Source organism: Citrus clementina, unplaced genomic scaffold (genome assembly GCF_000493195.1).
Source record: "Citrus clementina cultivar Clemenules unplaced genomic scaffold, Citrus_clementina_v1.0 scaffold_9, whole genome shotgun sequence".
NCBI lineage: Eukaryota > Viridiplantae > Streptophyta > Magnoliopsida > Sapindales > Rutaceae > Citrus > Citrus x clementina.
In genome coordinates, this window is record NW_006261964.1 from 5860107 (window position 1) to 5874078 (window position 13972).

The window sequence follows — 13972 nt, forward strand, 5'->3', positions numbered from 1 at the left end:
GTTCAAAATGGCATTGTGGAAGGTGTCAAAAAATGGTTATACTACCTCCACTGCTTGTTAGCAAATTTGCTACTGCCAATGCTTCAAGCAAACATACACGATCACTGCATTCAAAATGAGATTATTGAAATATCATACCAAGTTAAAATAATATACATGAAATATTACGCAGAATGTATCTAATACTCATGTATAATAAGTGTAGATGATATGTTTACAAATACCATAAAACTTCCATTTATAAAGTATTCAAATTAATTTTTGGCCTAGGAAACAGATAAGTTACCCTTCATGGTGGGAAAGCCAATGCCTTCCCTTTGTCCAACTTCTTCTTAGCTTTATGCTCATCTCTTCGATAGTCTTCCCTCGGGTCAATTCCAGCAGCTGTTATGATCTTTTTGCCTTGCACACCCACCCAAGTAGCATCACTGCTTCCTTCCATCCTTTTCCTTTTAACCAAATTCTTTGAAACTGATGGGCCTGCCTGAGTGGCAGTCTTATGCTTCTTGGAATTACGCAGATTGTATGTTGTTATATCTTCAACTTCTACAGCCACTTGGATGTTATCACTTGTCTGTCTTGGAGCAACGATTGATGCACAAGCACGTCCTTTTAATGCTGCAGCTGTATCTTTTACTATGGCATTAAACATTTTTCAATTGCTACTTTACTTAATATAAATTAAATCATATGCATAATGCCATTTGACATGTATTTAATGTAGCAATTTAGAATGCTAATTTAATTGCTTAAATCAAACAATTCATGTCATCAAGTAATTAGGTATTTAATTAACGTAGCAAGTAAGATTAATTAATTAATTTAGCAGGGAATTAATTAATTTAGCAGGGCAGCCTAAATTCAGCAACAATGTAACAATAAATTGTGTTAAATAGTTACCGACCTTGTTCTTCTCCTTGTTCTTCTCCTTCACGCCTTGTTAAATAGCTTCTCAGATGACGTTGAGACAAATCATAAGCAAACAAAAAAAAATTATTGTTATACAGCTGTCCTCTCTTGTAAAGAGCATTAAAAAAAATTTTATAACTTCCAACGGAAGCTAGCCAACTGACCTTGTACAATCTTGTCCTCTTATTTAAATTTTCAGGGTTAGTAGGACAACATCTTCTATTGTGACCATACTCTTTGCAACACTTGCATTGGAGCCTGTATCTTTTACTTTCTGGTGGTACCTCATCAGCTTCCTTTCTTCTATTAATCTTAGGTCTTCCAGGAGGCCTTTTCATTAAAGGAGGCAAAATTTCATCACCACCAGGATTTGGCCAAGAATCCTTATCTGGAATTGGGTGAATCATCCCCGAATAACCTCTTATGTAAGTGTCCTTCTTTAACCATGGGCTGAGACAATCAGCTTGGTCCTTATGACTGTGGCTTATACAAGGCATGGCATGGATGCAAGGAATCCCACTTACTTGCCAATATCCACAGTCACAAACATGATGTTCAAGGTCAACAATATAGGTTCTGTAGCTGTCATCCACTTTATACAACCATTCGCTAGCTCTTGAAATTGGATTTACACTTCCAATTTTCAAATGATTCATCATCTTGTCATAAATTCTTCTTGGAATCTTATTCCCCCAAGCCATTGCTTTCTGTTTTCTATTAATCAGTCTCTTCATAAGCTTTTTTCTGATCCACTCTAGCATTGTCGGTATTGGCATTTTCCTTTGAACCCCAACCCATGCATTAAATGATTCAGTCACATTGTTAGTACAATGATCAGACTTGCAATTATTGTCAAAAGCATGTCTGGACCAAAACTTGGCTGGTAGCTTCCTTAGTGTCTCATATACGCCCTCATCTGTCTTTCTGAACTCTTCCATAGCTCTATCAAATGCTCTTCAATTTGAAGCCCTTGTTGCTGCCCAAAAATGTGGTTTGAAATCAGAGTGTGGATGCTTTGCTTTCAGATTGGCTAGAATGTGTCTGGCACAATACCTCACATGTGCATTGGGGAACTCCAACGCTAAAGCATTTTGAATACCTTTCTGCCTATCACACATAAAGGTAAGCTGCCTATTATCTCCTAAAAAAGTATTCAAGTGCCTGAGAAACCATGTCCATGTGCTAGTGCTCTCAACACTACACACACAAAAAGCAATTGGGAAGATTCCATCATTTGCATCAATGGCCACAGCTGATAGCAGTACACCCTTGTAAGGGCCCTTCAAATGGCATCCATCAATGCCCAAGAAAGGTCTACAACCTTGGTTAAAGCATTCTCTTAATGTAGGGAAGGATACGACAAATCTGTCAAAGTAAGTCTTGGGTTGTTCTGCATGATACCTGATCACACTAATAAGTGCCAGAGCCTGTGGCATCTTGTTAAGTATCATCTGCACATAACTCCTCACTAGCCGATAACTTGACTCATGATCAGCACCTTGACGCTCTAAAACTTTCTTTTTGGCTCTGTATATCTTATGTTTGTTGACCTTCACACCATATCTTCTTCTAAGTTCGCTTATAAACCATTCAACCTTGGTGTCTGGCTGCTCTATAAATGTTGATGCAAACTTCACAGCTATGAACTCTGCTGTACATTCAGGGTTTTTCAGATCTCTTTGACATGTGTGGACGTTGTGAAGTCTCTTAATAAGAAATTGTGGCCCGAATCTGGTCTTTGCTGCATGTAAAAACCAAGGGCATTGAAAGAAGGCACAACCAACTGTAATTCTAGATCTTTCAAACTTGTGCTTGTACATTTTAAACCTATTTTCAACTGCATAATTTCTTAAAACCCAACTTAGCTGCTTAAAGTTTCTAAAATATTGTCCAATTCTAAATACAATAGGGTCTTCACTGGGAACATACATGTTTTCTCTCATTGTTGCATCCATCTTTGCCAAAACCTTATCAGTCTCATCATTAGAATCTTCACCAAATTCATTATCATCACTGTCACAATTAGATAGTATGCAATCTACATCACTATCATCAGAATGAATATAGACCTCATTAGCTTGATTAATAGGAGGGGCTACGGAATTAATAACATTTGCAGCACCTCGTGGATGATATGGATCTTCTTCTTCAGATTCAGTCAAGCAATAATCACTGTCATCAAAGTCGTGTGTGGAAGCTGTGGGTTCAGTTCTTGTGGATTTCTACCCATTATCAGCACAACTTTGAAAAACATTACATGTTTGGAAGACCTGTGAGTCAGGGTTCTGTGTTGGCTCGGTTGGGAAGGCATTTGGGGTATCAGGTGTTGGTTCACGTAGATACGACATCTGTTGTTGTTGCTGAAGCTGAAGAGAGATGGAACAATGTTTTGTAATTTTGTTCCTTTGTGGGGTTTCATCAGAACAATTTGAAGAGGTTTTATCAACACTACTATCACTAGTAGTATCAATAGTGTCTGTTTTATTGCTCTGATTTGGTGATACTGTTTGCTGGCCTGTTGATGATCTAAAATAGATGTCCATAAAATCCTCAAACAAATCAGAGTTGGCACTTATCCTAGTAGGAGGGACATTTGACACAAGATTATTCTGATCAATGATGACTGGAATGCTGGTTTTAGGGGCTGCAGAAGTGATATCTTCAGAAGTTTGGAATAACGCTCTTTTTGTTGTTGACTCTGTAACTGAATGTATCTCATCGAGGTAAAGTTGCACATCATAGCACAGCCTGTTGTGGTGCTCCTGTAACTGAACAATGAGATCATGATCATCCACAATTTGAACCTTCTTCCTCTCCCAAGATTGCCAAACATTTAGATTAAACTTCTCATCATGAGTCATCCTTCTTCCATACACTGTCATTAGAACTTTGTTGATAACAGAGACTATACTCAACTTGTCAGGATCAATGACACCAAGATTATGTGTTGTGTCTTTGAATGTGACATAAAAAGTTGTATTATCAGCATCATCCATTTTCACCTGTACAAAGTAGATTTTGTCCTTAAATACCTAATGTTTACAGCTGGTGTCATGTAATATAGATATTATATTCTGTAAGATGAAGGTGCAAACAATTCACCTAAATCCTCTCCCGACATTATCGTTAAATAGTGAAACTATAAGCCCGAAAATCTCGAGTTGCACATACATAATGCAATAACATGCAAATAATGAACTTTAAACTAAAATTTATTACCAAAAGCAAGCATTTAAAGTGAAATTGAAGATCCAATCACATACATAGTGCAATAACATGCATATAGTTTCAGTTAATTAAAATAAAATGGGTAGGCAAAAGCAAGCATTCAAAGAATTCTATTAATTGCTATGAATAAAAATAAAATCTTCATCAAAGAAATTCGATCTTTAAAAGAAAAATTAAACAAAAATTTACCACAAAGCACTATGATAGGAATCGAATGAGAAGCAGGGAAGAAAACCAAGACCAAGATGGTGAGGAAATAAATGGGTAGTGAGTGAAAATGGAGCTACTGTGAGTGTTAAAAAAAAAATTAATAAAGACCCACCCACCATGGAAAGCCAAATCAACAAAAAATAAATAAAGATTTCTTACTAACCTGGGCTTCTTCAACGACCAAACACTGAGTTCTCCTCTCTTGTTAGTAAAATGCACATAGCCACACACCAATATCCACTATGGCTCTCACAAAATTTATCTCATTTGCATATGAGTCTGGGTTAGGTGATTTTTTTGGCGCCCAATTACATATCATCGTCTTGATTTTGGATCCATGGAATTGCTTTTTCTATGCCAGTCATTGCCGACTTAACAAGTAAAATCATAGATGAAATGACTTGGCGCGGTTTTCGATCAATATAATTTTTTATTTTTAAATATCACTTCGCTTTTCCATTTTTGCCCTTACCCCGTTAATAATAACCGAAAAACTAACGGAATTAGGGGCTCAGTGCAACACGTCATTTTTTTTGAGTGCGCGGTGCAAAATGTCAATTAATTTGGGGGTAGGTTACAAATTTCCCATATTTTAGCCAATAAAAACGTTGGAAAATTAAATTTCATCAGCACTGAAACAGAACTTGGACTCATTTTTCTACAGAGTATTGAGAACAAACAAACAATACCTCATGAAAGATGAAATTTGATTGCAGCTTTTCATCAATCAATTAAATTTCTTAGTTTTGAAACAATATGGATATTGATTAGTAAGGTTAGTACTGTATACAATATTTGTAATTTGATATTTATAATTTTTATATTTATTTTTTTGTTAAGTAGAGAGAGGATTGTGTGGAGATTTGGGCTATGTAATCATATAATGAACAATTCTTTACAATCACACACTTGTTTGATTATTTGTCCAAACCGAAAAAAAATAAAAATAAATAAAGCAAAAGAGAGAACTTGCACAAACATAGGAAAATTGTGCATATAATGTCAGACAGTCTTGTTAACCAGTTATATTGTTTTAAAAATAATTAAAATTTTTAATTAATGAAAATAATGTCCACCGTTAATTAAATCTAATGGTATATATTTTTTACATTATTGGTATTGTAAAAGAATTACAGTATCATAGAGGGACCCTAACAAGTATAAAAAAAATAAAAAGTTGGACTATTGTCACCTCTCATACCCCCAGTCATATGTTTTTCAATTTCAAAAATACATTTTTAATCAACACTCCTAATTTACAATTATTTCTTATTTTTTAAAGTAGTTATTTTTAACTCTTAAAATCATAATCTCCTATTTATTTTCTTTAAAGTATTCAATAAGAAGTTTTTTTATTGATAAATTTATGAATGAGAATTATTGACTTGAAAATTATGGTTTGAAAATAGTTTCAAGTGTAGAAATAATTAATCTGCAAATGAAAGAAAATAAAAATGAAAAGAAATTGTTTTAGATTTAGGTAAGCAAATTAGATATATGAGAGGTCGTATCCCAACTAACTAAAAAAAGGAAAAAAAAAAAAGAAGCGGGGGAAAGATGGATGATGAATCAGTTCGCAGAAAAAAAATTATCCTCTAAGCTTGCGTGGAGTTTAAAATGTTCGGAAAAAAAATAAAAATATTGATTGCTTTAATTAGATTTAACTTAGTCCTTAAATGTAATTTTGGTGAAGGAGGGTTTTATTAGGATAACGAAAGGTGCTAATGGCTCCGCTTTAGGACCCATTGGGCCATATTGGGTCCAAGCCCGTAATCCATCCTCAGCCGAGGAGCAGGAGGCTCTGTAAAACCACCTCACCTTGTGCCCTTTCACTGGACCTAGCCCAATATGAATGAACCAATTTGGCCCACCTTCGGTCACAAGCCCACATTAATGAGCTCGGCGATTTTGACTCTATTTCAAGCTGATCATAAAGTGACGATTCGTCTCAAATGAGCTTCTTAGGGTGTGTTTGGGATTGAGGTTGGGCAGCTGTAGCTTAAAAGCTACAGTACTAAAGTGTTTGGTAAACACTAGCTGCTGTAGCTTTTAAGCTATATTGATATGATTTTTCACTTGTATAATACAAAATCTATTATATCTTTAATAATTTTATCAAAATTATTATTTAAAATTTATATTTACTATATATTATTAACTTTTGTTTCATAATTACAGTTTTTTTTTCACAGCAGCTGTAGCTTAAAAGCTACAGCACCTTAATCCCAAACGCACCCTTAATTAATTAGATTACTTTGCATGCATTTTTGTCTTTTTTTTTGTATGTTAGGTTTCAATCATTTTAGCTTCAACAAATTTAATTCATCAATATATAAATAAATTTTTGGGAAAGACCACTCACACCCTCAGGATTTGCTTAAATAAAAACACAAATCTTCTTAGTTTTATAAATAGTCACACAAACCTTTTTTTTACTATTATACCCTTAATTATAGCAACTCAATAATTAACTTTAAATAAACATTTATAAAAAAATGTAAATATAAATAATATAATACATAAAATAAGATAAAATTTATAAATTATTTTGATTATTAAAAAAGTTATTTTAACATTATTAATCTGTCATATTCTTTTAATAATAATAAATAACATTCACGTTATTTATAAATTTTATATTATTTTATTTACAATGTCTCTTTTAATTTTGTCAATATTAGCCTAAATCTTAAAATCAATATTTGGATTAATAGATTTTAGTATTAATAAAATCTATCGGGATAGATTAATAATAACTTAATATTAAAAATAATTTTCATTATGTACGTTATTTTATTAATTATACTTATTGTAATATTTTATTTGTATCATATGATCCTTATTTATTATTTTTATTTTTTTATTATAGTTATATTTATTTGGGTTATATAATTAAAGAATAAAATAGTTATTTACGAAATTAAGGGGTTTGTACGACTATTTAAGTAAATATTAAGGGTGTGGGTAGATTTATCCTTTAAAAGTTTGTCGGAATCAGTATTAATTGGCTAGCCAGCAATTAATGAGTGTTTTTTAATCGCCTGTAATACATTTTAAAAGAACAATAATTTGCTTCCCGTACGGAAATTTCTTTCATAAAAATGCAAGAGAACGCGAATTGTCTTTTACAGCTAGATGAATGATATAATATTTTTTCACACAGAAATTCCCAACTACTCTCTAGAAAATGACTTTAACCAACTCCCAAATAGTTTTCTTGTGCTGCGATTATGTGCCGCCCAGTAAAATTCCACCACCAAGTTGTCACTTCATCGCAATAATTTTACGATTTTTTTTTCATTATCCTTTGACAAACAACCGTAGTTTTTTTGATAAATTTAGAGTTTTCCAACAGTTAAATCTTTGTGGTGTGATTGATATTATTCTTCAATTAATTTTTGTGTTAGTACTAATTCACTTGACATATTGTTTGTAGTGATTCTGACAGGAAACCAATGATCAATGGCCAAGAGACCGACTTTATCATTTAATTTCGGATAGATATTTGCAACCGAAAAGTTCTGCGGAGAAAATAAAATTTGACTTTTCAAGCTGACGAGGATATAATATTTGGTAAGCAAATGAAAATCTAGGAGTTTTAGTGTACTAATTGAAAACGTCTCTTTCTGGAAGACTGTAACAAGTAACAACAACACAGAGCTTGTAAACTTGAACAAACAAACCACCACCACCAAACTAAACTGTCCCATCTTCACCCTAAACTTCTTTCAAACACAACTTTCAAGTGCTCCTCGTTTCAAGGGAACATTTTAACGCATTTTGAGTGTAATGGCTTTGAAGTGTGTGGCTGTCATGGGCTGGCCAGATTCTGGCCGGTCGATTGCATCTGGTGTTGTATTTCATGGGGTCCGGAATTCGAATGGGGAGCCGCGTAAAATATTTGTCAGTCTTGGCCGGTTCTCGGGTCCGGCTGACAATCAGAAGACAGGAAAATCATCAACTGGAAACGATGTTCCTGGGAAATTGTGCAGGAATTTGGTCTCCCTTCCAAGTGAGTTTAGCTTATGTCAGTGGCCCTGTTTCATTTTTTTTTCTTTTTTTTTTTCCCAAATTCAAATCCTGTAAACTGTTTGGGATTGAAGTATCTTGGCATTTGTTAATCTAGAAGTTGTTGTTAGTGCTTGTTCTCTATTTTTTTTTCCCCTCTCTTAGGGGACAATGAGCAATTTTATTAAACACTTCAGCTACCCTGCTTTTAAAGTAAGGCTGAAACGGAGCATTTTCACGTCACTATTCTTTAGGGGAAAAAAAGACTTGAATATAAGATTAAGTATATATCATGGATTTTGGAGAATTAAGCTCAATTTTTGGAAAAAAAATAATTATATATATGTGTGTGTGTGTGTGTGTGTGTGTGTTGCATGCCAACTTGAGTATGTAAGTTAAGGGATTGCTAGCCAACTCTCATAAAAAAAAGTTCTTTGGAGTCTGTTTTATATATTGCTCATAAAGGTTTGACAATGTGAACAATCTTGAATTCGGGAAGCGAAAATTTTTAAAAAATAAAAATTGTTTGCAATTTGTCATAAGTTTAGTATCAGACTTTAACTAGGCCATAAATTATAAACTGAGGTGCATTAAACAGATTTGACAGAAAAATTCACAGAATCAAAACTCGAAATAAGAAGGATCACATAAAATAAAGGAATAATGTTCAAGCTAGGGCTTTGTTAGCAAAAAATCTCCTAACCATATTTCTTAGGATTCATGCCATATCTGACCTACGCCTTGCTTAGTCCTGAAGTGCTGTAGAAAAAAAAATTGTAATTATAAAATAAAAATTGATAATATATAATAAATACAATTTCAAATGATAATTTTGACAAGATTAATAAAGATATAATAAATTTTTCATCACATAAGTATAAAATCAAATTAATTTAGTTTTAAAACTATAACAATTAATATTTATCAAATACTTTAGTGCCGTAACTTTTAAAATTTAACTATCCAACCTCAATTCCAAACAGGGCCTTACCTATCTTTTTAAAATGCACATGTGGATTTTGTGCATATGATATGGGAAGCAATGAGGAGATTAAAGAAAAGTTGAAATGCTTAAGGTGTATCAATGTTCCAACCTCTGACCAAAATTATATATTCTTTGACAAATTTCTGATTCCCATTGTCTAATTTGGCTGTCTTTGTGCTTTCAAATTTTCTTGTGATCACTGCAGAACCTTTAACTATATCTGTGACTCCCAATGATGGTACCAAGGTGCGAATTTCTTTTAAGGTGAGATGATTGAAAGGAAATACCCGTGCTTTGCAAAATGATCAACTTTTTGCTGTCACTCTGATGCATTTTGCTCTCATCTCCATTGAGAAGATACATTTGATCATTTTTATATTGGTTATATTAATGGTGCAGGGGTCACCTGGCTCATTTACTGAAGATGCTGCACTCAAAGCCTACCCAAATTGTGAAACTATACCCTGTGATGAGTTTGAAGAAGCTTTTAAGGTTTAGTATAATATATTTATGTGATATTTTTTACTGATATTTTACAGCTTTCTAGAAGTCATGTAATGATTCTTCATAAATCCTTTTCACATCACCATAAGATGAGGATTGCATTCTTAAAAAATGCCTCCAGTTATTTAGTAACAACCCAGTTCAAGACAAAACAGATATGTTACCGCATGTTTTTCGGAAGCCAAATGGTACTTTCTTCTAGCCTCATAAAACAAAAATAAAAAATGATATGCTTCTTTAATGCTTGTTTTTCCCAGGCTGTTGAATCGTGGCTTGCTGAGAAAGCCATTCTTCCAATTGAGAATTCTTCAGGTGAAAGTATTCATCATAACTATGACTTGCTTCTTCGTCATAGACTTCACATTGTGGGTGAGGTGCAGTTTGTAGCCAATTTCTGCCCACTAGCTCTGCCAGGCATCAGAGAAGAGAAGTTAAAATGTGTTTTAAGCCATCCACAGGTTAGGCTTATACCTTTTTTCTTCTATTGTAAATTTCTTCGAGGGAGGTTTGAGGACTTCTTTTAAATGCAAGTTGTTCGAGGGAGGACTTCTATTGCCACGAGACTATTTTTTGTTGCAGAATTTGTTAAATGCAAGTTCTTCTTTTAACAAATAGATTTTTTTGTAGGCACTTGCTTCAAGTGATATTGTCCTAACTCAGTTAGGTGTTGCCAGAGAAAACATTGATGATACAGCTGGTGCTGCTCAGGTGATTTATAGAAATCTCCTTAATATTGCTTTCAGCCTTCCCTTATCATATAAGGGTACGTTCTTTTATCTTATTCACGGAATTTTGGTTTAGTATGTCGCTTCAAATGGCCTGAGGGATGCTGGTGTTGTTGCAAGTGCTCGAGCTGCAGAGATATATGGGCTTAACATACTTGCCGATAGGATCCAGGTAAATTTTCTTTTCTTTAGATCCAATTAATTTGCATATTCTCTCATCCTGCAATTGATTTCAGGATTAATAATGTAGCATGCGCAGCTGTACGTTAATTGTCTGTGCAGTTGAACTACCTCTATATAGTGTATTTGCATTACCTTACCCTTTTCTCGGTGCTATTTTGTATTTCCAAAGGGACATGGACAAATATCGGTTCTCTGATTCAACTGCCTTAGTACCTTCAAACATCTTTGCACCATAATCTAGGTCCCCCATATACTAATCAAAAGGTCAAATGTTTTCAGCCGCCAAACCTAGTCATTATTCTTGTTGACAACTGAAATCACGCAAGTACTGAAGAGCATTTCAACTTCCCCACCCAACAAAATGAAGGAATGTAATTAGAGGTGGTCAACATTGTTAAATCTGTTCATTGTGTCGTCGTGCCTGGCACTTGTCGTGTAATTGGGAGCTTTTGGTTCATACATATCTATTGACTTGCAATAAAGATTTATTAGTCTTAAATGGGTCGGAAAGGGATTTTTCTTTTTTTCAGTCATGTTATGCATACCATATAAATGTGCGCGCGCGCGCGCGCCTCATTAAGAAATAATTCTTGCTTTTCTCAAATTATGCTGCTTTATGCTTATGCAGGATGACCCTGATAATATAACTCGTTTTCTGGTGCTTGCAAGGGATCCTATAATGCCAAGGACTGATAAACCCTTTAAGGTAATTAAGATGTTGCTTTACCAATGTCATTGATTACAGTTGTTCAAAGTCAGCTAAGCTGAATATCTCCTTGCTTCCAGACAAGTATCGTCTTTACTTTAGACGAAGGTCCAGGTGTACTGACTAAAGCCTTGGCTGTGTTTGCATTGAGGGAAATAAATTTAACAAAGGTATTTGTTGCAAGAGTCTACTTTTGTTAGTTCAGAGATTTGCATCAAAGCACAGGACATAACCTTTCTTTTTTTTTTTTCCATCACCATGTGATGCCAGATTGAGAGTCGTCCACAAAAAATGAGGGCATTGAGGGTGGTTGACGACTCTAATACTGGGCGTGCCAAGTGAGTATTATATCGTTATTTAATTGAATCAGCCAGAGCACCTTAATTCAGGGGCTAATTTAAATGATTGTGCGGTTAGTTCACTCATTCATGGTTTCAGGTACTTCGACTACCTTTTCTATATCGATTTTGAGGCTTCTATGGCTGATCCCCGCGCGCAAAATGCATTAGGGCATCTACAGGTTTGTTCTTAATTAATTGCAATTTTAATTAAAGAATTTTTTTTGATTCGTTGTTTAAAAGCAGAATCTTTTATTATACTTGCTCTATTGCAACCTCGGTTGAAAATCCCAAATGAAATGTTGCAACCGCTGAGTCTGACTGCAAGACTGTATTGGGCTAGAGCTATGGTTGTGCTCTGAAGACATTGTGCTTTTATAATTCAAACAGTGGAGAAGAAGCTATGGTTTTGACCATGAAACCAAAATTTATTTTTGGCCCAGCGCTGACTTTTTTCATGATAATTGGTCCTAATGATACGTAAATATGACTCTATGGAGATGACAGAGCTTCATTCATTTTTATTTTATTTCTATGCAGGAATTTGCTACATTTCTTCGGATCCTTGGTTGCTATCCCATGGATACAAGTCTATAGCCGTAGTGTCCTTTGCCTGGATTTAAGATTTGGATTGTAAATTGCAAGTTTTTGCATAATGTTTGTGTTGTGCGAGGAATACGGAATCAAGCGCACTAAATAATTATAGAAAAATAAAGGACACAAGAATTACGTGGTTCAGTAATTAAACTTACATCCACGGAAGCAAGAAAGAATAATTGTTTATTTAACAATTAATAGAGTACAAATATTTGAGTAACGAATCTCATTTTCTAGAAAACCAAATATACCCAGTACTCTCACACTCTGCAGGAAAGATAAATTCCCCAGACACACTCTCTCACTTCTCTCAAAAGTTTAGAAACTTATAAGCTTAACAATTTTGAGATGATTTACAATTGCAAAATGCTTCTCTATTTATAGAGTGCAATCTGCTCCAAGTTGGGTTCAATTGGTCAAAACGTTGAGCTGGATCTTGTATTGCATGCACAAGATTTTCAACACCTAACTTTGCCTTTTGAAATTGGCAAGCAATTCTTTGACTTTTCAACAATTCTCCACCTCGGTGAATATTTGTTCAAATCTGAGCCGACTCACAATCAATCATCATCCCCAAAGTGGCTGCATCTTTATGACTGCCTACATATCCAAAATTTGGGATCAAGCCAATCGTAGTTCAAAATTCCCGAAGGACATATCTTAACACAATCGAAGGATTTGAATTAGTTTCAAGCAATGTTGAAACTTAACTCCATAAACTACATTCGTCAACATATCTAATAGATTATCTTTGGTATCGATCTTTCTTAACAACACAACACCGCTCTCGATAATCTCTCTAACATAATGATATTTCACATCTATGTGCTTCGTCCAAGCGTGATATGTTTGATTCTTCGCAAGGAATATCGCACTTTGATTATCACAGAAGACCGTAATGTTCTCCTAGATTACTCCCAAATCACCTAACAAGTCTTTCAACTAGATAGCTTCTTTTACAGCTTCAGTTGCTGTCATATACTCTGCTTCCGTAGTGGACAGAGCAATTGTCGATTGCAAAATCGACCTCCAGCTAACCGGACCTCCACCCAATGTGAATATGCAGCCTGTTGTTGATCTTCGCTTGTCAAGGTTTCCAGGGAAATCAGAATCACAATACCCAACACATTGTTGACCACAATCCTTCTTGAACAATAACCCAACATCAACTGTCCCATACATATATCAGAGAATCCACTTTACCGCAAGCCATTGATTTTTACCCGGATTGTCCATCTATCTACTAACCATGCTCACTGCTTGAGATATATTAGGCCTTGTACATACCATAGCATATATAAGACTACCCACAACACTAGCATATGGAACACGAGCCATGTAATCGCGCTCCTCTTGAGATCTAGGACATGAAGAAGAGCTTAATTTGAAATGAGGAGCTAGAAGTGTACATACCAGTTTAGTTTTGTCATCCATACCGAATCTTTCTAGCACTTTCTTCAAATAAGACTTTTGAGTCAACCATACGCTCTCATTCTTATTGTCTCTACGAATCTCCATTCCAAGTATTCTTTGTTCATCACCCAAGTCTTTCATCTCGAACTCAGAAGCCAGCTGCTTT

At 34.6% G+C, this 13972-nt stretch overlaps 1 protein-coding gene and 1 pseudogene across 1 annotated transcript; one reads left to right on the forward strand and one right to left on the reverse strand.

The window, feature by feature from the left end:
* The window catches only part of LOC112098836, a 94502-nt pseudogene that overhangs the window by 62356 nt on the left and 18174 nt on the right, over positions 1–13972 (reverse strand).
* Positions 8059–12420, forward strand: LOC18032436 (arogenate dehydratase/prephenate dehydratase 1, chloroplastic). Its single transcript, XM_006420212.2, has 11 exons — positions 8059–8359; positions 9546–9604; positions 9740–9832; positions 10102–10302; positions 10472–10552; positions 10646–10741; positions 11381–11458; positions 11539–11628; positions 11729–11796; positions 11897–11978; positions 12337–12420. Exons 1-11 carry the CDS (start codon positions 8137–8139, stop codon positions 12391–12393), a joined length of 1128 nt encoding a protein of 375 aa, XP_006420275.2. The 5' UTR covers positions 8059–8136; the 3' UTR covers positions 12394–12420.